Here is a 16,179-nt window from a genome sequence, read left to right as displayed (position 1 = left end):
TCGGTGCGGCGTTGCAGAGGGGTTTTCCCAGGCTCCTCCCTCTTTATTCATTCATGTTTTTTTTCCCTCTCTCCCTTCTCTTTGCAACGCTGCTCTCGCATACCGACGGCTCTCCGGGTCCCGTGGGGACTGCTGCTTCCCCTTCCCGCTCCCTAATGGCATTTTTTGGGGGTGGGAGAGGAGGGGAAATATATGTGACCGCTGCCTTTGCGAGCTCTCGTTTCTCCTTCTCCCTTTTTGTGTCGTTTAAACGAAGAAGGGGAATGACTTTTCGTGTGGGTCCTACGGGGTGTTTCCGCCGTGGCTTTCACACGGCCAACCCTTCCCCCGAAAGAATGAGTCCTGCTGGTGAGCGGGGGAAATCGGTGGTTTGAAAGCGTAAATAAGATGTCATCCGTGCTGCAGGGGAGCATCGGGAGGTGCTCACGCTTTACAGATACCCGGGAGGGGGATGGGGGATTTCAAACTCCTGCTTCTAACAACTTGCATAAAGAAGAGACTGGTGTTGATGAGGATCTTTAAAAACCTCAACCCGGCAGCACACAAAGGAAAGAGGGGGTTGGGGTTCAGGGGCTGCTTATTCCTCCAGGTAGTCCAGCCTCTTCTCTGCATTTCCAGCTTGTGTCCGAGATGAGGAAAATGGGCCTGTTAGCATCAGGTTTTGTTTAATTTCTCAATCTTCCTGTTAGCTTTGCAGATAAAGTGGTACGGGAAAAGAACTTGACAGGCTCTGTGATCTGTTTTGGATTTTTTCCTTGTTTTTCCTGTAACATGCAGTAACACCCTAGTGAAGAGCCATCAGTCAGAGTAACATTTTCCAGCCCTCCTTTGTGTCAGTTGCAGTCAGTTTCTTCTCCGGTTTGGGTCGTTTTATGCAGCAACAGACAAAAGAAGCATTAAAAATTAATGATTATATTCCTCAACAGTGTGTAGACTGAAGGGGTGGTTGCAAGTAGTCTATTTCAAGTGAGTTTGGATTCCATTTTTATAAAAACATGGTTGTCTTAAACCCCCCAAACCCACCACAACCCACCAAAATTAATACTTGACAAATGCTAAAAATTTTACAAAACTCCTCCTTTGCGTAGCTACCCTTAATTAACTTGGTCATATTAGGGGCAATCCTGAAGAAAAAAAATCTGTTAACATATGTTAGTATTACCAAGTGAAAAATGGTTAATTTGTTTTGTTCAGCTGGAAGAGTGAAACTCTACTGGTCATTTTCTTTTCTAAGTTGTTGTCTGTAAGTCAGTTTGCCATAGTTCTGTGTGAGATTTCACATCCTGTAGCATTTCAGAAACTGAACATAATACTACTTAAACTGGAAGCAAAGCACAAGAATATTTGAAATGTAAGAAAGTTTTGTTTAATCTTGAAAAAAGGAAGATGTAGATCTGGGGATTCAGATGTAGGTTTCTGCCAGTATATCACCAGATCTGTGTGTTAGGCTATTAAAAGAATTCCCTGGTCCATAGGGTTTCTCTCTATCGGGGCTTGTAAATCTGATCCTGTAAATGCAGGGGCTGCTGCAGCCATGCAGGACCATGCCGAAGTAGAAGCTTGCTGTGCAACAGCTTGCAGGTGGATCAAGAGCCAGTGTGATTCTCTGCTGTATGCTGATACTTTGGAAGAGATCCTATGGGGGTTATTCTGCACTGGCACACTCTGTGTGAGGAACCTGGAGGTACCTGATGTTACTAATAGGGTAGATTATAGCTGGTGCCATGTGTGTTTGCCCTCTGCTCTGTTCTCTCCCCACCCTGAGATGAAGATCTGTATCTTAAAGCCTGATGTCAAGTTTTGTTTACTTTTTCTGGATTTATTTGCATGGGACACAAGTTGTTGGAAGACATTTTCTGGCTAGAAAACAGCTGACAAATGTGGAAAAGTGTCTTAGTTTTCTCATGCTTCCTGAGTAATCCCGAAAGGAGTTTCACCCTCATGTAGTTTTCTTTAGATACAGGAACATTTCACTCTGTAAAAGTATAGGTACAGAAATACATCTTGCTCATTGCTAATTTCTGTAGCCATTTGAGGGTGAAAGGCAGAAGGTATCTTTGTTTTCCTTACTAATGCATACATCTTGTAACTTTTATTTCCCCCTTCTTTTTTTAGCATACGGATTAACTGACCCCTTTGACAAGTTTATGGAGCTGCCATCTCTCTGCTTGCTGTGCTTTGCATTTCTGAGAGAAGAAAGTGGTATATGAGATTAGAGGAAAATGCCTCGGACAAAGCAGATACATCCCAGAAATCTGAGAGGTATGTAGCTCTCAGCTGAGAAAGAAGAGCTCTTGGGAAACTCAGTTGCAGTTTCAATTACAAAGTTAAAGAAATTTGTATTTAAGAAGTCCATTTTGATCCAAAAATAGTTTGCAAGCAACTTCTATGAGTTGCCTGCTTGACAGCTCCGATTTTGAGAGAAATAAGTAGAATCTGTTCTTATTCCTGCAGTCTCTGTGCTTGACAGCATTCTTGATATCCTCCAGTTTACAGCAATAACCAATATGAACTTTGAAAAGACGAAGGAGGATGTAGTTTCCTTACCGGAGAATTTCCAGTTGAAATACACAGGGAGGTGGGGAATGCACGTAACCTAGAAGGAACATGAGATCTGGCAGCCAGTAGTTGTTTTTCTTAATAGTAATCAGTTTGGCATGCTTCTGAGGTGACCAAACTCTCTTCCCATGCGTGCCTCCTCACTGTTTATCATCTGTCACCCATGATACCTCCCGCTTTGCTAGATTTGACCTTGGTCTCCTTGCTGTCTTGCCTTCATACAGCCAAATGGTAGCTTGTTGGCTGTGGAAAAGAGTGCGCAGGCAAACGACCTGCTCCACAAACTGGCAAGCTTACATGCCCAGGCATTTCCTTGAACAAAATCCCAATGCACTTAACTGAGCTCAGGACTGGCAGATGAATGGGAGGAATCTGATCCTATGGTTATTTGTTACTGTCATGGTAGAAGTGGCCCTGAAGGAATTAAATGAGGGGAAAAATACGGGTCAGTTGACGAGCAGACATGTATGGCAAGGGAGAACACACTTCCATCCCCACGTTCCTACGCAGCTTTCAGGAGAACATGCTTCCACGTGCACCCTCACGTGTAGCTGTCATCAGCCTTTTTTATGTGAATTTTACAGTTGCAGTATGGCAGCATCCCTTCAGAGAATAAAAACGATTACAAAACCACGAACAGCAGCATAAAGTTTTAGGGGCAGGAACAGCATTTGATTCCGGTTTTAACTTTTTATGCCAAAAACCCAACAAACATCCGCATGTGTTTCAGTTAGTTTACAGTTGAGAGGCTCTCAAGTGCTAGTGCCTACAGCTGTGTCCAAGACCTTGTGTTTGCAGACTGTTACTGCTGCTACCACTAAGAATCTCTGCTGGAGGAGGCATTTTTGCAGTGTGTTTCTTCACAAGTGCTGAGTAGCATTTTTTGGTGTGATGGTTAAACCTGCATCACAGATCAGGAATTTCACATTTAGGTGGTGCCATTTCCTCTTCTCACTGAACGTGAAGCAATAGATTAGAGTCCAATTTTTAATACTGCAGCTTACCAAGTTGCTGGCATAGCAGAGCTTATGTTCTCTGATCAAATGTAAGAGTGATCTAATTTTAGTACTCTGATACTTACTCTTGTATCACTTGAAACTTAATAGGAGTTAAGTCTGTTGTAAAGCTTTCTATTCACTTACAGAAATGCATTTAAAATAAATAATCTAATTAAACTCTTAACTGTGTAAGAAATTAATTGCTTTTTTATTTCCTTGCGTAATTTCCCCAGTCATTTAGCTTTTATCACACCCTGTAATAGCAGTTTTCATCAGTTCCTATTTTTCCACAACTAATGGAGTTCTTGAATGAATTAAGATGGGCTAAATGTTGAGAAGAGAAATAGAGGTATACAGTGAGCCCGTAATTTGAAATTATGTTGGAATGGCTAAATGATTGTTAAAACTACACAGGTGCTGCAAACTTCAACACATTGTGAGCATATACTTCTACTATCACGGCTTATTATAAGTGAAGTGACTTGAAAAATCAGTTTACTTCTCATTAGTTATGCCCTATTTCCATTTTTAGTCTAGATAATGAGGAAAACTGGATTTTACCTTCTTTAGTCATCAGTCTCTGAGAATACTGCAGAAGATATTTGGTTAAACACTCAGTTTTTGTTGGAACTTGAGGAGGCCGAAAGATTTCACAGGCCTGTTTTCTGACAGCCTATTTTTATATACACAGAATTAGACCCATCCTAAGTTAACCCCCTTAAACATTAAAACTTTGAAAAATTTGTTTTTTAACACTGTGGTTTAATTCAGGGTAGTTAGTACTGATGATAACGGAATCTGCAAAAACAATAAATGTCTGTGGTTGAAGGTGAAACTCTGCAAATGCTTATGTTTTGTAACTTTCAAAAGACAAAGATGTAAGATGTATTTTTAGGTTAAAAGGTATTTTTAAGTTGTCTAAACTTGATTGTCACCTTTTGTACTGTGTACAAAGAACACTCTGTGGCCTTACCTGACTTCCTTATCCCTTGTCCTGGCTCCTCGCGTTGCCCCGTAGCAATCAGATCACCAGCAGCTTTAACTGGACTTGTCCAGAGCCTATCAATGTTTAACTTTTCGAAAGATCACAGTTGAACAGCCCTGGACACTGGCTACCCTGTTGTGCATCAGATGAGTTACTTGGGTTGCATTTGCAGTCCAAGTTAGCCTGGAGAATAAACAACCAAGTCCAAGAACCTGATGTATTTTCAGAAACCCAACACAATCCCTCTCTCCCTCCCCCACAAAGAAACCACACAGAAAAGACCCCACTGTAAACACCTACCACCACCACCACTCTCATTAGTTAATTTGAGGTTTGCTGCAGCATAAGAGTAAGTTTTGAAGGTTTTAGTATTGCCTGTGTTTACCATAAGCAAACCTCTTGTCTGAGGAAAATTAAATAGCTTTGTTTAATACAGGGAGCTAAATGTAAGATTTTGGGAGGAAACCTTAAGGCTCTCCTTCTTGTGACACGGCTTGATTTTACTCGTTTTGTATACTTCTGAGAGAGATGACAGCCTTTGGCAGATTAGCAATGGCCCTGAAGTATCAGGATCCGTGAAGATCGATTTTATTTTTTGTATATTTGGGAGCTTTTCTTTCTTTTGTGTGCTGATGTCATCTTCTGTCTCCTCCTCCTTGGTTTTCACTGAGCATTTACAGATGTAAATGTACAATATAGTACTATACTAACCTGATTTTTTAGGAGGAAAAAACTCCAAACCTGTATCAAGAGGGCATGATATGGAAAACATTATTTTACAAATTTGAAAAAAATACTAAATTAGTTGGCTACTCATTTTTGTGACTGTATTAGTGATGTGGTTTTAATGCCCACCTCTGAGTGTGTTGTATCTGAAGGGCACCAATAAGGTACTTTTGTGCTTCATTCATTTCATTATGTTTTGTCATATCCACCTTCCCTGCTTCTCTCTTCAGATTCATCCGTAGGGGAAAAATGTTGCCATCACCAGTGTCTGTTTTGGTAAAAGGAGTTGTTCTTCGGTGTCAGGTTTGGTCTCCTGACTAACCTGACAGTTGTGGTTAACCGCACCAGTAGAGATGAGTGGCTAAAATTTGAGAGCAATTGCAGTTTTGCAGGTCTCAAAAAGATGCGGGTTGGATGCATACAAGTTGTGGTAAATCCTTAGTAGTTTGAAAGGTGAAGGCCAGAGGTATGCCTAGGACAAGCCTAGCATGGAGGTTTACCTGTCAGCAGTGTCGCTGGAACTGAGTTTATAAGTAGGTGTTCCTGATGTTGTCTTAGTCTCCTAAGTGTTAAAGATACTTATTGTATTGCTAATCGAAAGCATCATCATTCCATGCTGCAAAAGAGGACAATACCTGGCTTATTCAGATATTCAGAGGTTGCCTTAATTGACTTTATTTGTTGTATAAAGTTTTAGCTCACTGAAACTGACAAAAAGACTACTTTGCATGTGGTTACTGCCATATATTTACATGGCCAGTTGATACACAGGTGTAACAAAACGTTTCACAAGAGCTGTAATGTATTCCCAGAAGTACGGTTACATTAGAGAATCATGCTTTTAGCAGGGCTGAGTGGGCTCGGTTTGTTGTCAGATGGTTGTGAGAATATGGAAGGAAAAAATATGGTTCTGTTTACTTAAAAGTACCCAGTTGTATAGTTTAAAATGAAAACTTACTTACGTATATAGTGTTTAGCACACTGCACTGATTCACCAGTACAAAACTGTAACAAATATTTTGAACTTCATCTCTTGATAAGCTTTCTGTTATTTTTAATAGGACAAGTTGTTGCTGTTTCTGTTTTTCCTTCTCAATCAAATATTTCTGTTTGAAACAAGTGGCGGACAGGGCCATAAAGTTCAACAGCCATCTCCAAATCTTCTAACACTTTGCATTTGATAAGTAAATTTCATACATGTGTATGTAGTTTTGCTCAATAGCTTGGTAGCTTTGCATTAATCTGAAAAGTGTGCTTAAGTTTGCTGGAAAGCTGGATACATTCTGGGCCTTATGATGTCCAGAGGAGCTAGGCATCTGTGTCGCAAGTGTGATTTAGCAAAGGCTTTTTGAGTTTGCTTAAAATTGTAATGTGCTTTCAGTACTGAAATAGGCCAGTCTACACTGAAAACTGACAGGTTGGTATTTCTTATTAGTGTTTGGTTGTGTAGTCTATAAAACTTGAGTATCGATTGGTGTGCTGTGCTTCAGTTCATGATTTGCATTAATTACATAAAAAAAGCTGACATTTCTCAAGGCTTACTTCTGTAATTTGTGCTTGCATGGTTCAGAAGAAATGTGGAAGCACAACATTTGACTTCTGGGTCTTGGTATTCTTTCCGAGACAAAAATAACGCTTCAGTTTTATTGTATTTCTGAGGGGCTGTTGATGCAGTATTGGTATGTCAGAAGTGCTAGTGGTCTGTGCTCTGTGGTGTACCTGTGGGTATCTGTGAAGGTGTTGCATATGTCTTACTAAATTTGTGAAGCAAGTGTAAGACACAGGTGGAACAAGAAGTCAAGAGTTTTGATTCAGTGACTTTGTTACAGAAATATCCACTGATTTGTTAGTTCTTGTTCCTCTGTATCATGTTGTTTTGTACACTTCTACAAACCAAACTTGAACCCAAAACCTCCATTGTGGAGGTAGAGAGAATGCATAGCTCTCCTGGTGTGTTATCAGGTGGAGTACCAGTGATCCACCCGTAATGTAATGAACAGACCAGATCTCTTGTAGACCATCGAAATACTCACTGTGCCTCATATTTCTCTTCTGGGACGGTGGAATTACAATGTTTCTGGTTTTTGTTTTGTTTTGTTTGTTTGATTTTGGAGGGTGTGTGCATGTTTGTTTTTTGTTTGTTTTACTTGTTTAAGATCTCTAGGCTGGTTTTTATGGTGTGCGTGGTCCAACATCTTGCACGTTAGGTACAATCTTGGCTGCAGACCTTAAATTTTATTATAATGTGAACAATATCTGTATCTTCAGGTGAAGAGCCATCTAAAATACTCTGCAGTGTAAGAAAGGCTGGATTTAAAGGTGTAATTTGCCACACTTTTCCATCACTTGTCTTGTTGTGTCTCATTGCTCTGTGTCCCTAAACTTACTGTGTTTTCAGCGGGGCCTAGTCCTGTTCACTGCACAGGATGGGTGGGGTTTGTGTCAGTGGCCACAGGTGATGGACAAAAGCCTGTTGAGGGTGGATTGCAAGAGGGGAAATAATAGTAGGGTGGATAACACTGTTCAGTGTTCCCTTGAGACAACTGGGTTTAATTCCTGCCTCAACCACCAAATTTCTTGTGTGACACTGAGCAATTCTGTTACACCAAACTAATGCAGTCAGGCACTAATTGTGTGTGCTGCATTTTGCCTGAGTTGAGATGCATAGGCACAAATTATGAGGTTTTCTAAGTGCATTTGGTCCACTGTGGCTACAGTTTGGATGTAGAAGTGCAATGGTTTGTTTTTGTTTTATGTTTTTGTTTTGTTTTGTTTTTTTTTAATTGTTATTATTTTTAAGAAAGAGGAAAGGTCTAGGGTGACTTACGTTGAAGATCCAGTGTTAGCCAACACTTTATGCCTCTCTTTTCTGCCTGTAAATTGGAGATACCATACCGTATCAACTTCCAAGGGCTCAGAAGATAAAGTTGTTACTGTTGTGAAGCAGAACTCAGTGGCTAAATAACGGAAAAGATGATGAAGAAACTGGTAGCAAAGAGAGCCAAGCAGTGAGCACAGCCCATTTTGTGCACTGGCTTAGTTTGTGTAAACACCCTTACTTTTGGCATTCTCCAACTTCTTGCTGCTTCGCTTCACAGCCTTAACATTTAAAAGGTATTCTCAAAGCTTACTTCCTAGCTTTTAAAATACCAAACTAAAACCCCAAGAAATTCTAATGTATTGAGCCACAGCACTTCTCATGTGAGTCATGGAGTTGTTGGGACCTCAAACTGCAGCGCAGGCTCTTGCTGTGGGAGCTGTGCAGCATGCTGATGGCTCACCGGTGTATGGACCAGGTGCTGGGGAGCAGAGAAAGAAATTGCTCCCATAGGTGAGTGTTCATCAGCATGTTGCAGAGTTTTGAGCTGTTGCTGAGAAAGCCCTGCAGTCAGGAGGGAATACTCACTGCAGGAAAAGTCTCCAGAGAGGAACATCTTTAATGTCATAATTTCCCAGTTCGTTTGGAGTCTGGTTTAAGCCATTGCTCTTGAGGGAAGTGAAGCAGTCCTGCCTTCACCCACCACAGATGCTTGTTGCCCTCCTTGCTCCTGTGTGCTGGCCCTGCAGTGGAAGGAGTAGTGCCACACAGAGTGTGTGATGGCATCATCATGGGTAGGGAGTATATTTTCTGTTGGGCTGGCTGGTTCCCTGGTGCTGTATTCCTGCTGTTGCTGCAGCAGGTGGTGTTGGCAGCCTGGGAGGGACAGCACAGAGTCAGCGTTGTCTCAAGCATCTTGCTTGAACTCATTGTGAAACTATGTTGGAAATCTCTATTTGCCATGTGTAAGCAGCAGGCTTTTCTGAGCTTCTTTAATTGTCCAAAGACAGGTATAAATTTTCATAAGGATGACAGAAGGTTCATTCCCTAATTCTGTTTTCTTTGCTTTTCCCTCCAGAACCTGCTTCTACTGGTAAATTTCAAAACTGGGAAGTGATGGAGGTTTTTAATGGATGACTTCAAGAATTTTAGTGTACTAGTAACCAGCAGGAAACTGGTCTCACTTGACACCTTAGTTAAAAGTAAAATAAAACAATCCCTCTAAAATTTGACACAGAGCTTTCATTCAGAGTAAACAAAATTTGGCTAAGATGGAAGCAACTAAAAAGAGGTCCAGAAAACCAAACTTGATTGTAGCTGGTACTGTCAGCTTTGAATATATATTTATAGTTTTCCACACATGCCTGCTAAATATTAGGAGAAGTAAATGAGGCCAATGTGGAGAGAGTCTGCTGGATGCAGACAGTGGCAAAAATAAGTGCTTTCAGAGGGAGTTAAAATAACATGAGGAACAGTGATAAAATAATGGGATTCCAGCTAACAGGTTGCAAAGAAATGCCTGCAAGAACATTGATGGAAAAAAAGAGAGTGGAGGAAGACCTCACAGCAGCCTTCCAGTATCTGAAGGGGGCCTATAGGGATGCTGGGGATGGACTATTCATTAGGGACTGTACTGATAGGACAGGGGGTAATGGGTTAAAACTTAAACAGGGGAAGTTTAGATGGGATATAAGGAGGAAATTCTTTCCTGTTAAGGTGGTGAAGCACTGGAATAGGTTGCCCAGGGAGGTTGTGAATGCTCCATCCCTGGCAGTGTTCAAGACCAGGTTGGACGAGGCCTTGGGTGATATGGTTTAGTGTGAGGCGTCCCTGCCCATGGCAGGGGGGGTTGGAACTTGATGATCTTAAGGTCCTTTTCAACTCTAACTATTCTATGATTCTATGAAGTAGCTGTTCTCTTGATAGCAGAAAACAAAAAATTGTATTTTTAATGGAATATAAACCCTTTACAGTTGCAGTTAGAATCAGGCTGAAGTTGGAAGAAATCGATGAAGGGTAAGGTTAAAAAAATTTAACACATACAGGAAAAAAAAAAAAGCAGCAATGAATCAAATAATCATGAAATCATTTAGGTTGGAAAAGACCTTTGAGATCATCAGGCCCAACCATTAACCTAGCACTGCCAAGTCCACAACAATACATGCCAATGCATTAACTGCAAAAGGTATTTAAAAAAATTATGCAAATTAAGATCACATAAAATGAAACTGCTATGCAACACTAGCAGTTTAGAGATAATGTATCTTATGAAAGTCTAACACTTAATTATGGAAAATGAAATACAAAGCATGAAAATTAGAACTGAACAGTGAACTGAAGCTTGAAAGCTATGTTTAAGCCAGTTAGATTTCTTTCAGAATACAATGAACTGGAAACAGCTCAAATCTGTAATTCTCCCTCACCTTTACATACTGTATCTTCCTTATTGCTAATAGACTGTGGAGTAAGAAGTGCTACAGAATTTGGCATTTGCTGAAGCATGAACTTCAGAGTTTTAGGAAGGTCCTGGAAAAAAAAATGTATCTGTGAAAGGAAAAACAAAAAGTAAGATTTCAGCAGTTGCTCTTTCAAACATTTCTGTTAAAGCAGGCAGTTGGGTCTGGGGTGAAACTGAGTCAAGTCTTTTGAGACCAGGAACAATGGCATTTTGTAAAAGTCCAGCTTTCTTATGAGCGTTTAGAAGAATGTGACTTTTTGGTTGGTTGTTTTTTTAAATCCTTGTATCTCAGAACAGATGTTGGTTTGCTGTGAGTGTATATGCAAGGTATATAAGTAACTGTTTTAATGTGTGTGCATGGTGTATGTGTGTGTGAACTTACTTAAAAAAACAACCATCCAAACAAACAAGCAAAAAAGAAAAAACAGCCACTTCTAATATGTAATCTTTAGAAATAAACATGTAAATAGTAAAATAGAATCGTAGAACAGTTAGGGTTGGAAAGGACCTTAAGATCATCTAGTTCCAACCCCCCTGCCATGGGCAGGGAGACACCTCACACTAAACCATGTCACCCAAGTCTCTGTCCAACCTGGCCTTGAACACTACCAGGGATGGAGCATTCACAACTTCCTTGGGCAAACCAATTCCAGTGCCTCACCACCCTTACAGTAAAGAACTTCTTCCTTATACCCAGTCTAAACCTCCCCTGTTTAAAGTTCTAACCCATTGCCCCTTGTCCTATCACTGCAGTCCCTAATGAAGAGTCCCTCTCCAGCATCCCTATAGGCCCCCTTCAGGTACTGGAAGGCTGCTATGAGGTCTCCATGCAGCTTCTCTTCTCCAGGCTGAACAGCCCCAAATCTCTCAGCCTATCTTCATACGAGAGGTGCTCCAGTCCCCTGATCATCCTCGTGGCTCTCCTCTGGACTTGTTCCAACAGTTCCATGTCCTTTTTATGTTGAGGACACCAGAACTGCACACAATACTGTAGGTGAGGTCTCATGAGAGCAGAGTAGAGGGGCAGGATCACCTCCTTTGACCTGCTGGTCACGTTTCTTTTGGTGCAGCCCAGGATACGGTTGGCTTTCTGGGTTGCAAGCACACACTGAAGCCGGCTCATGTTAATTTTCTCATCAACGAACACCCCCAAATCCTTCTTCTCAGGGCTGTTCTGAATCTCTTCTTTATCTGGAGAATACTGGATAGGTCAAGGCGTTTGGTTGAGAGATCTTCCTTGCAGGTTTATGGGCATCTGCTTCTTATATGGCTGTTACGAAAAAGGCTAAGGCTTATATTGTCTCACATTTTTCTTAATGGACTTTTTACTGCTTTAAAACTATGCAAGTTTCTGTCTTGGCATTCCTGACAGTATTTTCAGACTTTGAAGGCATCAGTCCCCTGGACTGTGCAGCTGTGGGCTGTGTTACTGCACAATTGCATATCTAGCTCAACTTCCCAAGAATATTGTTACCATTTAAAAATATCTTGTTATAATGAAGTCTCTTTAATAAAAAAAAAGGCCCCAAAGGAATTTACAGCATAGTACTGTTTTCTTCAAACTTGCTCTGTGCCTGTGTTACGATGCTTGGAACGGTTTGTGTGATAAATACTTACCTGCTGCTCCAGGTGAGGATTCATGGTCCTTGGCATAGGTGGACAGGTATCCAGGACCTTACTTAGGGAGCTCAGTAACAACACACCATTGTCTGCATGTATGGGGGTAATGTCTGTTTGATGTAACACTTTGCAACATTGTTGAAGAGGTGAAAACTGTTTTTTAATATCCAGTCAGTCATTACCACCGAAAGAGTCACCCTGTAGCCCACCTTGACATATTCAATAAGCATAGAAAAACACTCTGTTTTGGGGCTTATGTTGTTTTGTTTTTTTTTAATCCTGAAATTACTCCCTTTCATGGCATGTATTTTGAGTTTCTTCTTACAATCAGGCAGTTTGATTTCAAATTGCAAACTGCTGTAACCATTTATGCTGGGAAACTTAAAGGAGACTTCCTAGAGGTATGCATTTTCAAAGTGCTAGTTATACCAGTATGTTATTTCCTACAGTTGTGCATTCTTTGGTATGTTGGACTTCTGTGGTAAGCATTTTTAGTTCAGTAATGGCTTATGAGATTATGGAGAGTGAAATTTAGGCTTTTACTCACTTGGAAAAGTAAGATTTTCCTTGCAGTGTTAAAACAGATCAATAAACTGGACTTTAAATTTCCAAATTAGATGAGTTGGGCAAAGTGTGGTCTTCCCTTCCGCTTGTTTAAATGTGTCATGTTTCAGAATATTTATATTAAAAAGTGGAGGGGGGGAGCCTTTTGCAGATGTTTGGAGGCTTCATTGACACATTTGTGGGAGAATTGGGGAAGCTCTAGTTCAGTAGGCAAGGCAGTACTGTTTGGTTTTGTACAAAAGCTTTTTAAGTGCCCTTAAAGCTTCTCTCCGAACGAGCCTGCTCAGAGGATATGCTGAGTGATTCCCATATGACCTTTGGTGGCAGACTGAAGGAGAAACGTCTGTGATGATCCATAGGTTGTGAGAAGTAGAAGGAGGATTTCTGTTAAGGCAAAGTTGAAAAAGTCTGTGTACTGGAAAATTTCATCTTACCTCAAGACTTGTTGATACTTATACAGCTGAACCTGGTTAATGCAGTAAAATGGGTTTAACACCTTGGATTACCAACAGAAGCAGCAAGTAGAGAATGTATGTTCATATGTTAAATACCCTGTGAACTTGTTTTCTCCCTGAATTCCTGTGTGTTTAAGAGATAAGTTCCCAGAATGTCCCCTTTGTAGATCCCTGGGCAGACCTGGGCTGAAATCACAAACGGTTTGGAACAAGTTGTGGGGAGGAAAAGCAGTGGTTCTACAGGAGCCTGCAGTGTAGCATCACTACAAAACAACTGCATGTGTGTTCCTAGTTACCTGTGAAATATGTGGCTTATGCCCTGCCAGTGGTGGTAGTCATGGAATATCTACAGCGCACTGCATTATTTCTTCTAATTTCTGGCCTAATTTTGGGGGGTGGGAGGTGGGGTACGTTAGTGTTGAATGGCATTGTTTTTAACGACTGAGTTCAGCCAAGTCAGATGGGAGATTGCATGTTCTTACCCTGAAGGTTGCAATGCAGACACAACGTGGAGCCAGGAAAAAGAAGTAAGTGTTTAGAAACGGCACTTAAAGTATCATTTTTGTGGTGGCTTTGCTATTTCATTACATATAAGGAATCTGTAGCCGCTGTGCTTTCTGAAAAGGAGTGAAAGTCTTTTACGCAGTAGATGTGTGTAGACTTTACCTTTCTTCCTCCTTCAGGATTTCTAAAAGAAAGAAGTATTTCTAGCCCAGATCTGTGAAGGAAACAAAAGGGTGTATGAATTAATTGTGTTTAAGATATTTCACTATAATTTTTATTGGCAAAATACCTAATATGCCAAAATGTTCCTGTAGTTTTCAGCTGTCAAGAGGCAGAGCTAAGTATGTATGTTGTAATAGTTTAATGCTTTGAATTTTAAAAGCGAATTGCCTTCTTCAGTGTAAGGGCAATGTTTTTATGGCTATCAGGTAGATTAGGAGTTGTGAAAATGCCAAACTTTATTGCAGGGATGATTTAATAGTTTTCAAAAAAATCTGTATGTGGTGTACACAGTGGACTTGCTGAATTTGTCTCAAGTATTACATGCTTTTGTTAGGGGGATGGGGTAGTACCCTTTTTCATGATAACAATTTATGGAACGTTTAATTATGTTTTCCCCTGGTGTTTTTTTTTTTTCTTTAAACAAAGTATATTTCTGTGCCAATAAAATCTTATGTGTATTTTTAGAAAACTGTGTATGTATGTTATGTCCAAGTATGTGTGTCCATTAGCATGAATCAAAATAGTGTTTTCTTTATGTGCTTTTTTTTTTTTTTCATAGAATTCTAGAATATGACCCGAAACAGCGATGTAACTTGTGGAGATAACAGATGAATTGCTGTTCTGGTACAGGATGATCTTACTTTTGTCAGACCTGTGAAATGCAGTACCTTCAGCAAGGTTTGGTACCAGAGTAGCAGTAGAACCTGGCTGCCATTCCTGTTCACATACACTAGATCCGTTGCCGTGGTGGTAGAAAGCAAGCCAGTTTTTGTTGTTCGGCTGCTAAGTGCAGATCTGCTTCCCTGTTGAAAGGGTCAGTATTCCCTCTCTGAGGCTTATTAATTAATTTAGTCATTAGGCTTGCTCAGAAGCCCTGTAGTCTTAATTTATGGGTTTCTGAGGCTTTCAGTTGTCTTGGTGTGTCATTCACATATGCAAGAGCACTGTCAGGGCAAACTCTGAAATTCCCTGGTGGAGCAGGTTGGGATCTCCTGCTTTGGGCCTTTGCCGGAGGGATCCCATATCCTAGAGAGAGTGGCATTGCAGGCAGATCAGGGCATGTCCCAGTGCTCGTGGGAAGTTCTCACAGGCATCCAGGCGGGAGATGGCCTCAGCACAAAACAGGTTTTAATTATTCAGGTTTTTCCAGTGTCTTATGCCCGGCTTCTATCATGTCTTTTCAGAAATAAATGGTGCATTCTTCTGTATCATTATTTTTTCTTCACAACTTCTTTTGCAAGTGGTGTTTCTCTATTTTTATTTTTTTTTCAATTCCTGTGCTTTTTTTTTTTTTTCTTCATGTCATTCTTTTTCTCCAGAGTGACTTCCAGGTCTTACTATCTATGGATATTGCTTCTCCGCTATTCTGCCTGCTAATGCAAATATAACCAACAGTCTAGTGGACATCTAGGAAACAGGGAAATTCAGTGTCATCTTATTCCTCCCTCATTCTTCCTCTTGTTCTTCAGCCTCACAAACCTTTTGGTACTTCTAACATCTTACACGTTTTCGTTTGCTCCCTGAACAAAGTCATAGGTATAAAGACATTTCCACTGAAGTGACCCATCAATGTAAACACATGATGGGGCCTTAAAAAACACAGTTAACACTGTTCTTCAGGAATAGCATCTTTACAGCGCTTTGAGAAAGAACAGAAAATTGGCTATAGAGAGACATGGTGTATTAAGAATCAAGGTTCAGAGGTTTGAAGAATGTGGTATCTGTCTGCAACATGCTCGGGAGCAATGCCAAGTAATGTATTCACAGTGTATCTGAAAACTGACCCCATTATTTTAGACAGTATTTCTACAGATGGTATCTCCAAGATAAAAAGCAAGTGTGTGTGTGGTTGCATTTCTCATAGGTCTGTCTAAACACATTTAGAACTGTTTGGAAGTGGAAAGAGTTAATATTTCAATATATTCTCAACTTTTACAGTAATTTATGTACTTTTTTTTTTCTTCTGTGGGGGGACAGGACAAGGGTGAGTAGAAGTTCCTGAGACTGATACTGTAAAATCCCTTCATTTGAATGCTCAAGCTCCATGCTGTATTAAAATGCTGACCAATAAATCTCTCCTGTTTACCATGATGGACTGTCAAAGGCAGTTTCAGTAGAGGCAGCATGTGATGAACAGGCTGGTGTGCCCCACCTGCCTCTTGGCCTCCTTTCTTGTGTCTGTAGTGTTAAGGGTAAAAGATTGAACCCATTGAGGTATGTTCTTGTGGATGTTAGTATGTCACTTGTGGTCAGGTGTTAAAAGCTTATAA

The 16,179-nt window shown here is 40.6% G+C and overlaps 1 protein-coding gene across 5 annotated transcripts in view; it reads left to right on the top strand.

Annotated features, from left to right (window-relative positions):
- Positions 1 to 203: 203 nt before the first annotated feature.
- The window catches only part of HIVEP1 (HIVEP zinc finger 1), a 130,876-nt gene continuing 114,900 nt past the window's right edge, over positions 204 to 16,179 (top strand). For 2 of the 5 annotated variants that reach the window (XR_008974168.1, XM_057423993.1), the window contains exon 1: positions 1,700 to 2,262. Coding sequence is in view for 2 of the 5 variants with exons in the window: in XM_057424013.1 (XP_057279996.1) it covers positions 2,223 to 2,262 (40 nt within the window). In the remaining 3 variants the exon portion in view is untranslated. Of the gene's footprint in view, positions 349 to 1,699; positions 2,263 to 16,179 lie in introns of those variants that run through there. The other 3 variants (XM_057424013.1, XM_057423978.1, XM_057424002.1) reach the window with 3 other exon arrangements.

Source organism: Pezoporus wallicus, unplaced genomic scaffold, assembly GCF_028554395.1.
Source record: "Pezoporus wallicus isolate ANWC-B61680 ecotype Strahan unplaced genomic scaffold, APGP_CSIRO_Pwel_v1 contig_7833, whole genome shotgun sequence".
Classification (NCBI taxonomy): domain Eukaryota; kingdom Metazoa; phylum Chordata; class Aves; order Psittaciformes; family Psittacidae; genus Pezoporus; species Pezoporus wallicus.
The sequence above is the reverse complement of the archived record's forward strand: the minus strand, read 5'-3'. Positions and strand labels throughout refer to the sequence as shown.